We start from the raw sequence: 12,716 nt of genomic DNA, 5'->3' as shown, positions 1-12,716 counted from the left end.
TGTTATCTTGTTAAAGTAATATTCAATAATATGTAGGCCTAATTGAGCTTTGACAAAAATTTAAAATGAACATGCATGTCAATAAAGCCGATTTGATTTGATTTGATTTGAGAGAGAGAGAGAGACAGAGACAGAGAGAGAGAGTATATGTATGTGTGTGTTTGGGAACCAAAGCTTTACAACGGGCCATGAGAAGCTGCGGAGTGGTGCTGCCCTCTACTGGACTACTGCAGGATGAGCAGCATTGATGTTCACTGATGTCCTACATTTCGTGTCTTTTTGACAAAAAAAAAACTCAGGGTACAGCTAGCAGATTTCTTCCGCAGCTTTCGGTCACATCTCGTGGCCTTCATCAGTGGATGGAGTTTGTTGTCCGGTTGTCATGGAGATGGAATGAATAGAAGCAGGACCCTCAAGCTCAACATCTGATGCTTCGTTTCACACATTCATTCGAGTTTCCAGTAGGCTGCGCGATTATTAACATCATACTGACAACACGTGATCACGTTTGAAAAGAATTTAGTCATTTGTTTGTTTCGTTACAGTCTGATTGCCTTTATCAGCTCTTAATGACACACAAATGTCACTGGAATACCAACAACAAAGACCTTGAGATCGCTGTTTTATAATTGCAAAGTCTGGCATTAGGCCTGCAGCTCTTTTATGGATTTGGTTTCCAAACAGCTGGGCCGATTAGACTGCGTTGGGGGGCGAGGCTTTAAGAAGTCATTTAAACGGGTTAACTCTGTATACAAAACGAGTCCAAGAGACACACAAATCATCATGATCACCCCCAGTTATGAATAACCGTATAGCTGTAGCTCTGTGAATATGAATGTCGTTGATTCATTTCGGATACTGTCAGCGCATTACTTGGGTTTTCAATTCTTGACATCATATTACGACTAGGAAGGGCGTTACAATTGATTCTACACTGTATAATAAGTTCCTGCCTACTCTGTCAAAGTCTACAAATCCTGCTCCCTCTCTTTTGTTTCTCTTTGGATTTGATATTGAAAATCAGTAACAGATTATTGCTTTTATCTACATTCACCTCCCAGCATCCCCAACATTGCGTGCATTCAGTGCAGTTTCAACTTCAATTAGTTAGGCTACTTGTTTATTAGGCTAAATATCGTGATATGTTTTTCTGAAATTTCATACAACAGATAGCAGTTTTCTCTCTGCGTTGCAGGATTGAGGAAAACGAAATTTCCCTTGCAGCCTACATTTGAACTAAGCTTTGCAGTTTGGGAGCCTTTTGAAGCAGTTTCCAAACTCTCCTTGTGACAGCAGAGGACCCGCTAAAATGATGACGTCAACCACATGTTGGACTGTGTTGAAAACCAACACCAATCTCTCTGCTGCCCATCACAAGCTTCCCTTCTGCTTTCAAGAGTGAAGCTGTGGCGCAACCTGCTCGGACCTCACATCTCACGCACCCATGCGGTGCGTCTCGCCGTGACACAGCTCGATGGGACGAATGCATCAAATAATTCAGTCAGGGGCGCAGCTGTCGCGCGTGGACATTTAAGGTTATTAGGCGTTCAAGCGAGAATTAAACGAATACATAATTCACAATCTCTATAATGTAGTTCTGCAATTATATTATATTGAATACGCCTAATTTAGGCAAGGAAGGTTTGTCGTTTTTAATTAACGCCTTTCTCTATTCAGACAGTGATGCTGATCAAAAATAAGTCGCATTTCGTTGAAACGATGACAAGATGTAGGCTATTTCGTATTAAATTGTTTTTCTTTGGATATAAAATGAATCCGTTTTTATTTTTTAGTTTCAAGTTGTGCAATCAAATCCTGTAAGTTGAGGACAAAGATAAGGGCCTAAATTCTCAAAAATAAAAGAAATTTCTCATCGACATCGCACTGCACCACCAAGTAAACATGTTTATAAAAGTTATTGTACAAACATTATTATATTTTCACAATAGGCAAATCATAAATCAGTAAACTAATAAACAAGCTAAACACGAGAGGTGATCTTAAAGCCTATGCCATGCAGTACGCAGCCTAATAACTTTAGATTATTGAATGAATAAGCGCCTTTTCGCATTAAAAACCTTAATAATTTCTTATCCGTGCAGAGGGAGAGGGGGCGTGTGCATGTCCGCGCGCATCTCATCTCTCATGAGTTTCCTGCGTCCACGAGACTAATGAGGGATGAGATGCGTCTTGTTAGAAAACATCACATGTTTGTGCGCTCAGCGGCCCCAGATTAAATTATTGAACATCAGGACAAGCAGGGGGAAGTGGTAGGAGAGCTGGACGAGCAGAGAGAGGGACAAGCTCTGTCGGCGAACAGATCAACTATTTTTGGGGGTGGAAAGGCTATTTTTTGAATATATATTGACCACTATTTTTCCTGCTGAATAGTGGAAATGGAAGCCTTGCGATATGTTTTTCTCCTGGTTTGTGCCTGCTTCGTTTATCAAGCTGATGGACGCAAAAGTAAGTGGTGCTGCTTAAAAGTTGGACAGTCAGCTGATCTGACTGAAGTTCAGTGTTTTGAACAGTAAGTCTGACGAGATCTGATGTAGTAATATTAAGACTCATCATATTTACTAAATGTCCTACTTAAATTTAAATATCCACATTGAAGTCACAGATATGAATTAATTAATATGGGTCTTGACTTAAAAAATGTTGTGGCGCAGTAGTAATAAAGTGTGAAATATACTTTTGGTATTCCAAATTTGTTTCGCAGTTTCTGTAATACCTGTCCTGTCATCAGCTGTCTGCACTCAGAGTCCCATGAGCTTAATTAAGGCGCGTGCCCTGGCTGTTCATATAGAGTATTATCCATATAAAGGAAACGATTTTACATCAGTAAAAATAGAATAGCCTACATCTTAACCTTCAAACGTCTTTAATTTACAATAATGTCCAGCTGGGGTCATATTGGATTCCAAATGGAAAATTTAAGCCTAAAACAATTAAATAACAGATTTTTATTGCACGTTATCAATATGAAAACAAAACAAGTAACGTTTTTTTATACAGCTACTACAGATTTAGTTTAAAATGTCTATGTTTGTCCTGCCATGAGCTGATTGTCGGCACAGATGTCTGCTCACACAAAGATGTTCCCACAGATATCTGGATTCTTTTTGCTTTAATCAAATCACATTGATGGAATTTGTTGTTCTCGTCTGTCATCCATGGTTGACCTTAAAAATATGTCAGTCACGCTGAAGTCTAAATGAAGACAGAAGCAGGAAACAAAGGCATGGAGTTAGAGAGAACAATACAAATAAAATACATTTAGGATCAGATCAATTCCTTCTATATAATAATAAATGCGTAAGCCGGTCATATACTATTATCTGGTATCAAAATTATTATCATCTCCCTCAGAGAACAGCTATGCTTGGTGTTAAAAGGTTATACCAAATGTTCCCCACTTTTTTTCCTCTTTCATGTGTTTGGCTTGTATTGTGTGTTATTCAAGGACTCCAAAGTCAAATGATTTATTTTCAGATGGGTTTCATAGATTCATTGTTTTTCACTATTTTCTACACTGCATGTCAGGTGACACAGCAAAAAAGATTTTATGTCATAATAAATTAAAAAGTTTAATTACAAAATGAGAAATCCATTATTCAAAGCCAAGACTGTTTGCAGACATGGAATAAAAACTCATTTGGAGCTACTCTTGAGATCATTAGTGCTGCTTGCAAAATAAGCTTCAGTTAAACAAAAATGTACCTTGAATTATAATAATAAAGTAATGAATACATTTTCTGTAACTTTTTCCAAAAGAAAGGTAAGGAACATTTCCAATACATGCCTCCTCACAGAACATTTTAAGGGGCCTGGGAGTCTTTAGATGTGCTTTGTTCCCTGTCTCCAGCAGTTGGTGACATGTTTCCCCACAAGCATGCAGTAGCAGGGAAGTTTCCATTTCCAATTCCACCAGTCCCTGGCTGGGATCTTGACACCAACCCATGGGACGATTACCTCTACCCTCCACTAAACCCAAAGCCAAAAGAGCTCATGCACCACAGAGGTCAGTAAAGTCATCTTTTTCCTCTAAATTCTTCCTATTATGTTTTGAGTTTTTTTCACCTGGAACATCTACTTTTCTGCAGGTAAACCCAAGGTTCATCTGACCAGCAACAGTCCGGTTCTCAACGGCTCTTGCATCTCCTTCACTGCGAAGCTGGAGTACCCTCCATGCCAGAAGGAGGATGCCAATGGAGACCTTGTATGGGATGAGCACTGTGAGGACGGTACGGAGCTGGAGGCCTCAGGTGCTGCTAAAAGCCCGGCCAGGCCACGCCCTCAAACACATCACTGCATCACTGTCCACCACTGCACCATATGAGACAGCCACACTACACCATACATCAAACAAATAAACTATCACAGAGATGGTTACACAAGCACGCTTATAGCAGTATTAATCACATTTTTGGCCACTTGGGGGCAGCTCAACAAACTGTAAACACAACATGACATACAGTATAATCACCTAATGAAGTTGATATGGTGAACGTATTAGCAAACATTTGCTTTTTTACACATCCAGCAGACAAAGAGCAACATTTGCATTCATTTGGAGTCGTGTTTCTGCTCTTTAGCTGCTAAATGCTCCACTATGTTCACCAGCTAGTCGCTAACTTTGTCTGTCTGCTGTTTGGTGCTGAGCAGGTAGTGATGGACAAGATATTTTGCTGAAAACAACTGCCTGCTGCTGCTAAAAACAAGGGCGGTGAGACTGAACCAAAACAATAAAGTTGCAGGCGGCAAAACCAAAACAATTAGCGAAAGAGGCTAAAATGGTCCACAGAGCTGAGAGGAACTGCAATGAGATAATTATCTATTTGTTTCTATTTGTTATTATCTATTATCTGATTTGTCACTATGAGCAACTCCTTTCACATTACAAGTGGTCATTTGGCCCATTGTTGATATAAAAATTTTAATTAGTGCAGCTTTAATGTATTAGTTTTTAAATAACACAACCTTTTGCTTCACTCTCTTCTGACCAGCCAATGGACAGGTGCGTTCTGGCTACGTGTACAACTGGACTTCCTGGTTGGACGACTATGGCTTTGGAAAGTGTACAGACATGATGAAATGCAATGTGTTCCCTGATGGGAAGCCCTTCCCTCAGAGTAATGACTGGAGACGCAAGAGCTACGTCTACGTATGGCACGCAATGGGTGAGAACACACTGGTTTACAGATTTGCACACGCAAAAACAAAATCAAGTAACTTTTTTCTCTTCATTCATCTTCTCTGTTTGTCCCAGGCCAGTACTACCAGACATGTGATGGCTCCTCCTCCAGTGTGGCCATCAACACCACAAACATGCCTGTGGGGGCAGAGGTCATGGAGGTCATGGTCTACAGGAAACGTGAGCGCAGGAAGTACAGCCCCCTCACCACTGACAACACCATCTTCTACATCACAGGTGGAAACAAACTCACACATGCAGCTTGTACAACTTTATCTGTCGGCATGCTGACAAATACAAAAACAAAGAGATAAGAGAATGAATTATTTATGACTCTCCTACACACTCTCTCTTAGATAAGATCCCAGTGGCAGTCAACATCTACCAGAAGGCTGCGGTTAACCAGTCTGAGAATGTTTTCTTTCGTGGTGAGGACGTGGTCTTCAAAGTACAGCTCCATGACCCCAGCGGCTACCTCAAAACCGCCACCGCCATTGACTACATCTGGGACTTCAGAGATGGCAACCAGCTGGTAACACACCGTGACGTGACCACACACACCTACAGCAGGCTGGGGTGCATGAGTGTGAAGCTGGTGGTGGAGGCAGCATTCCCTGTAGAGTGTCCGCCCACTGCTGCCACCCCCAAGTCACCACCTCCCACAGGTACTGACCATAGCACACAGATATGACCCTAATGGGTAAAGGTGAAAGCATGTTGTGGGATAGGGGCCAAAGGTGAAATATTTCAAATCCTACACAAAGTGGCTTTAAAGTTAATCAGCCCAAAAAGAATATTACCGCTCTATGTTTTAAGCAAGTTAGTATGTCGTTACTTCAACTATTATTCATTAATTCACATGTAGTCACACAGGAACAAACATACTGCGCATACCGTCACTGTACACAAGTATACATCCAACCTCACACACTGTAGTGTACTTGATGGCAGAAAACAAGCCCATTTATTGTGGCTCAGATTTAGAGACCTTTAAGGAGTACTGGGGGACTCACAAGAAGAAGGGTCAAAATCACTGCAGCAGAGGTTGAGATATCCTTACTTTTAGATGTAAAAATGCTGGATCCTGCAATTCCCACAATGAAACTTGATAGCGTAATTTGTTAGACCCTCCCTGCCTGGTAAATGTCTACATCTTTCAAACTGCCCCCAGTTTGTAATGCAGGCTTTCTGTAAAGAATTCTCCAAACCCAAGCTCAGAAAACCCTGATGACACTGGCAGTGGTATTTTTTCCAGCTTTGGAAAGCTCCCACAGAAGACATTACACAACTGTTTTCACAGTTTAACAACAGGATGGTCTAGTAGGTAAAGATCCTTAAAGGGTCATTTCACCCAAATGGAATGTATTTTGGATGAACTGACCAGGGCAAGCATTAACCCTGCTAACCTTGGGCAGGACACTGGATCACTGCTGTTACACAACTGGTCCTGACCTTGATGGAGAAGACAAAGGAAGATGTGACTTTCCCTGCACAGATCACTGAAGTGCGATCTCACAAAACTAGATGTGTCATAACTGTATTCTTGTGTCTCTTTGTCCAGAGGCTCCCACACCTCCACCAGGTACTCATGCTGTTACTTTCAAGATGGAGACCACACAGGGTGAGTTCCACAGTTAACAGTGTGTTTGTGTTTGTTTCTGTGCGTGTAAGAGAAAAAGAGAGCGAGACAGACAAAGGAAGTGTATGTGTCTGAGCAGGAGCTCATTAGATATTAATAAAGAGTCAATACCTGGAATATAAAATACTTGCATGCATCACATACACACATACTTGTCCAGTGAGTCTGTACTGTATATCTTGCCACTTGTTTCCTGTTTCAGCGCCACCCAGCACCAGCCAGCCACTCCCCTCCTCTTCTTCCGTTGCCATGACGTCAAGCGTACCCACCACGGAGCCCCTCCCCCCTAGTGTTGCCAGTGTGACCCCAGAGTACAACACCACCACCCTGACCTGGCTCCACACCAGGCGCCTCAACAGCAACGAGTGCTTCCGCTACACCCATGGGACCTTCACAGGCAACATCACCATTATTGGTATGTAGGAGGCTGCAGTTTCCCTTTCAGTGTGTAATCTGATGACATACATATCATTTAACTACTTTGATGAATGGGGGGGGGGGATTCGTTTATGTAATCATAATCCTGCAATAATTCAAATTAAAATCTTAATCAGTATTTTCAAAGCAGAGTGCATTGCTGTCTGTTATGATACTACTACCGGATGGCGCCAACGTCAGACATTTTGAAATCTTACACACAGTGGCTTTAAAATATAATTGGAAAAAGTGGTGGGTTATTATAATAGTATGATTCCCTTCTTTTATTATTCATCTATTTTTAGCCATGCTGGTGGCACGGCTCCATGGATGGTAATGGCTGTCTGTCGGTTGGTCAACCTCTTTGGTCCAAACTGAAATATCTCAACTATTGGATGGATTGCCTTGAACTTTTGTACAGGCATTTATGATGACCAGATGATTAATCCTAATGACTTTAGTGATCCCTGACTTTTCCTCTAGCACCAATGTGAGGTTTAAATGTGTGGCTTTGAGTTCATCTTTTGTATGAGTTTAGTATTTGTCCATTACTTTCCCATCATCCTCAGCTGTACTTTGTGTTTATTGCTAATTAGTAAATGTTAGCATGCTAACACACTAAAGATGTAAGCATGGTAAGCATTATACCTGCTAAACATTAGCATGTTAGTGTTGTCATTGTGAGCATGTTAACATGCTGACGTTAGCATTTAGTTTAATGCACTGCAGTGCCTATACAGCTTCACAGAGCCACTAGCTAACTTTTCAGGGGTTCAATACCACCAATTCAGCGGTACGGACACATTATTGTTGTCATATAGTCAAATATCTACCCTTCCAAAGTGTAAACATAACTGTAATCCCTTCTTTTCATTTTAATTTTCAAGTAAACAACATAGAAAGTAGACAAGTGACTCTGTTGCCCAGCTGTTAAAGGAAAGCCAGCTCCACTGAGCAGAACAGAGCTCCAGTCACTCTGTCAGCAGGGCAAATATCCAATATCCAGTCAGTTGTTGTCATATGAAACTGGCCTTTTGTGTCTGAAGTTGAATTCTATGGTGATTTTTGCACAAATCAAAAAAAAAACAAATCCAATTTCCTATACTCACATTTTTACATGATGGAAGGATTATAATTTTATATCAAAGTTGTTAATCCTTATTATGGTTTTGTTTTTTCCTCCTAAAACCTGTCTTTGTGGAGTCAAACACACGCACACACCACCCTCCACTAAAAACCTTTGAGCTTCATCATTTTAATGTCATGAGAAGATGATTACACATCTAAAACCGACTGCATAAATCTGCTCTCCACAGAGCCCAAACGCGCACTGAACAGCCAGCCAAACAGTCGCATTGTGGATGTGGCGGCTTCCAGAGTGACCGACAACGACATCAGCTTCCTGGTGAAATGTCTGGGCAAGTGAGTATATAAGTCATTTACTATCAATTTAATATGAATGTTAAACAGATTAAATTCATATTAGTGTTTTCCTTGACTGCTGTTGGGTGAAGTCCAAATTTACCAGAAAGACAGCTTTTCAGGTGTCATGAAGTCACACTTTTTCTCTCAGTAATATTATTTAAAACATGTTTTATACAATACAACACAGAGATTGATGCATGATGATTTCATTTAAATGGGAAAGTAATTTATTCATTTTAAAATCATCTGGACTATGGTGATATAAAAATTACAGTCAACGTTTCCCAGTCATTTTAAGCAAACTAGGAAATTAGAGATTTATAGATAATCTAGGCAAGTCATAACACAATTGTATGTACTGTAATGGTATTACTGTATTGTCATATGCTTTTTGGCTTGAGAACAAAATATCTTGTGTCACTGAGGCCTAATTTATGCACCATTTGTGGAGAGTTGAAAACTTTCCAGTCCCTACAGATGTAATATGGTCATTTGGTGACACATTAAAAATATTTCTTCAAAAAAGAAAGTTTTAGATAAACAAAAGGGTTGGTCATTTTATTTAACCCTTCATCTCTCTGTCTCTCACCCTCAGCATCCCCACTTCAGCCTGCACCATTGTGTCAGACCCCAGCTGTACTCAGGTGCGTAACATTATGTGCGATGATGTGCCGCCATCGTCCGAGTGTGAAGTGCATCTCAGGCGAACATTTCTGGAGCCTGGCACCTACTGTGTCAACATCACCCTGGAGGACTCCAGCAGCCTGGCCCTGACCACCACCACTGTCACCATCAACAAATCCCAGGATACACCTGGTCGGTTACACAAAGACATTCATTCTGATATCCTACGCATGTTCACAAATGATTTAAGTTTTTGAAATGTGGTCTATTTATAAATCCATCCTTTTTTGAACTAGCAGCTTTGCAGAAAGAGGACAGATTGATGTTCTATGTCTGGCTGGTTGTGTCTGTCCCTCTCACTGCTGTTCTGTCCCAGCAGTGACCAAGGCTTCTCACGCTGCAGAGGTGGTGCTCTCCTCCAGTGCTGTGCTGGTGGCTGTCTTTGCATTCATTGCCTACCTGGTCTGCAAGTGAGTAGTCATAAACATGCAGTGGTATATACACTATATATATTGAAGCATGGGGACTTCAGGGAACTTATTCCTAATGTACAACTGACTAGTCTCCACAAAATGTCCAAGGGTCATTGTTCCTGCTCTTTCTTTACACACATTTTGATCACCACCCTGCTCATTCATTTCTCTCTTCCATTCTCCTATCCCTTACTTCACTTTTCCCTCTCTCCCAGGCGTTACAGGGTGTACCGTCCCATTCGGAGGTCACTGGTGGAGGACGCCTGCGGCCATACTGGAGCCGGAGGTCGCATGGTCCGTCTGAGGGAGGCACTCTTCCCCTCCAGTGAGGAGAGCCATCACCTGCTGACTGAGAGATGCCCCCTGTAGGCTTTATAGAGCTACACCAAAGCATTTCTGCCCTTGATGGCAAAAATACTGTAGAAAAAAATAAATAAATCACGATTGACGTATGCAAATCTAAGCTAAAGTTAAATCATTATAAAGTCAAGATAGCAGGAATACATTCATGTCTGTAGAGAAATATTAATAAGCTTTTGTGCAATTTTGTGCCAAGTACTGCTTCACAATACTGCACCTTGTACTGTATCAACAGTCAAGAATGAAATATGAGATTGTTATCCAATATAGAATTTATGCTACCAGTGATTTGTGCATGCAAAAAGTACAATTTTAAACTGTCTCTAATAAAAGGTTGTGAACTAACCACTCATCTGTCTGAAAACATTCAGATATTTGTCTCTGTCTTCATAATATGAATTATTTGATCAACCTTGTTTCAATACAAATGTCCTGCAGATAATTCAAGGTTTGGCTTTTATCATTCACTCCAATAATTTTAAATCAAGGTTGAAGCTACTGAAAGCCTATTACAGAAACACATCCACCATGGCAAGATAACTTCCCTCAATGGCACATAAGGACATAAACCAGCCTGTGTATTCTTTTTAGCACAACACACATTAGTTGTGCCCATGATACATACCAGTTCTAAGCAGGTCTTTAGTATGTGTTCAGTGTGAACACTGGAAAACCTTTTGAGTGTGCTGTTGATGTGTAGTGTTCTCCCACAATGCAATGCACAGAGGATATGGAGGAGCTTCTCAAAGCTAGAAAAAAAATAAATTAAACTTACTGTGGATGGAGGTCAAACAGCTAAAAAATTTTTTTTTTTTTTTAAATTAAAAAATTTGGAAATTCATTTTGCCGTCTCCATGAGATTTCATTGGTGGTGCCATTTAAAGTTGCAGTTTAATTCCTTTGCACACATTCCTGTTAGTATAAACAAGTATATTTGTATAGTACAAGTATGTTGATTTCTTGTATACTAACAGCAAAAAAAGTATACATAAAAAACTAGTACGTCACTGTATACAATTAGTATGTATTATAGATTTTTGGACATAATCTGACTGTACAACATACTGTCAATCCACAATATGAACTATCAAGGTACTTTTAGTACGTTTTAAGAACGGAAGACCATTGTAGTTTTTCCTCAATTAGCACTTTGCCCATTCCAGTCATCCATTGCTGCTGGTCCTTCCTCATGGTGTAATATATACCAAACACGCTGCAAATAATTTTCCATTTCCCCTCTTATTCACTGAGCCAGAATAAACTTCACACCACAAATTCTTCTGGACAGGAACATTCAACAGGTAAATTCTCACCTGATGAGGGTCTACCAATTCTTCCAGGTTTGTGCCATAAAGCAATATACCTTTGTACTACATTTAATCCAGTAGATTCCTTGCAATATCAGACCCCACTCACAATGTAAAGCATGCCGGTCATCTTAGCAGCTCAAATATTTGTGTCTACAAAATGTGAGGATTTACAGACGCAAAGTCATATGTCCAGTTCTGGCTCTAAAGAATTCATCTTTTGAACAAAAGCATTCTGTCTTAAGACAGACTATAACGATAAAGATTTGGTTACCTGTTAACGCTGACATACCCAAATACAGTAAGAACAATATTCAACACACATTTAGAAAGAGGTTAAAGGACAAACAATGCAATTTAATTTGTTTTGTTTGTTTTTTTTAATTCAGAGGCATTTGACAAGTGGATTTGTGTGTGAAGGGGAGGTGAAGGGGCACAAGCATGGTTGCAGAGAGGGGGAGGAGGGAATATCATGCTGAAGTTAGATAACTTTCCCAAAAAAACAAAAAAAAACAACACAACAACAACTCAGAGACCCAGTCCCTCATGTCTGTCTCATACCAAGAGGATGTTCCACGTTACACAGCTAAGAAATGCTAACAGAAGAAAATGGCTACCAAATCAGTGAGTGAGTAGCATCTGTGAAAGACAAGGGAAAAATAGACTGGACTTGTATCTATTTTGAAATCTTACAAATCAGAACAAAAAAGGCAGGCCCTTTTTAAAAAAAAAAAAAAAAAAAAAAAAAAAAAAAAAAAAAAAAGACTGTATTCTCATTTAACTATTGAATTCAAGAACACGTGATTTGACCTTTTTCCACAAAAAAAAGCAAAAGTTCAAATACATGTAAGCCACACCACCAAAATTAGAAAGCAGAAAGAAATAACCATCATTTGAGGATTTCAATTAAGCCAAAAGGAGTATATAAACACTGGCAAAAAAAATAAAAAATATTTGATCACTTTCTATTATTCTCTCAATTCTAAAGAGGACATGATTTTAATGGGAAGCATGGGGGGGTTCGGGGGGGCTAAATTCTAACAAATAGAAGAATGCCTCTACTTCAAATACGTGTCTAAAGAGGTAGATCAAAACAAACTGCAGAGGAGGGGAAAGGGATGGGGAGCGTGGTTTGGCAGAAAGGAGGCAGGTAATCAGGAGGTGTCTGGGATAATTTTAAGTATCACTTGTGCCCCTCAGTTAAGCGTGGTGTTAGGATGGCGCGCCCATGTAGAAAGAAGTGTTCGGGGGGACTGAGGTATAAGTGCGCGCTG

At 40.2% G+C, this 12,716-nt stretch overlaps 1 protein-coding gene across 5 annotated transcripts; it reads left to right on the top strand.

Annotated features, from left to right (window-relative positions):
* The first annotated feature begins 2,120 nt into the window (after nucleotides 1-2,120).
* On the top strand, nucleotides 2,121-10,480 carry gpnmb (glycoprotein (transmembrane) nmb). Of its 5 annotated transcripts, none has more exons than XM_044172287.1 (12): nucleotides 2,121-2,466; nucleotides 3,872-4,024; nucleotides 4,107-4,268; nucleotides 5,010-5,183; nucleotides 5,273-5,434; nucleotides 5,554-5,862; nucleotides 6,759-6,818; nucleotides 7,039-7,251; nucleotides 8,570-8,675; nucleotides 9,274-9,494; nucleotides 9,679-9,772; nucleotides 9,991-10,480. In XM_044172287.1, exons 1-12 carry the CDS (start codon nucleotides 2,397-2,399, stop codon nucleotides 10,142-10,144), a joined length of 1,878 nt encoding a protein of 625 aa, XP_044028222.1. In that variant the 5' UTR covers nucleotides 2,121-2,396; the 3' UTR covers nucleotides 10,145-10,480. The 5 variants fall into 5 exon arrangements, with proteins under 5 accessions (XP_044028222.1, XP_044028220.1, XP_044028221.1 ...); XM_044172285.1 differs by having other exon boundaries at nucleotides 2,159-2,466; nucleotides 3,869-4,024; XM_044172286.1 differs by having other exon boundaries at nucleotides 2,166-2,466; nucleotides 3,869-4,024; nucleotides 9,682-9,772.
* Nucleotides 10,481-12,716: the final 2,236 nt, after the last annotated feature.

Source organism: Siniperca chuatsi, linkage group LG17, assembly GCF_020085105.1.
Source record: "Siniperca chuatsi isolate FFG_IHB_CAS linkage group LG17, ASM2008510v1, whole genome shotgun sequence".
NCBI lineage: Eukaryota > Metazoa > Chordata > Actinopteri > Centrarchiformes > Sinipercidae > Siniperca > Siniperca chuatsi.
Note: the sequence above shows the minus strand (reverse complement) of the source record. Positions and strands in the feature narration are given on the sequence as shown.

Excerpts from the sequence above, each read along its gene's own strand:
- gpnmb (XM_044172285.1), top strand. The coding sequence starts at position 2,397 with ATGGAAGCCTTGCGATATGTTTTTCTCCTGGTTTGTGCCTGCTTCGTT. Across the intron at positions 2,467-3,868 it reads TCAAGCTGATGGACGCAAAA|CAGTTGGTGACATGTTTCCC; the intron begins GTAAGTGGTGCT and ends CCCTGTCTCCAG. Across the intron at positions 8,676-9,273 it reads CTGGTGAAATGTCTGGGCAA|CATCCCCACTTCAGCCTGCA; the intron begins GTGAGTATATAA and ends TCTCACCCTCAG.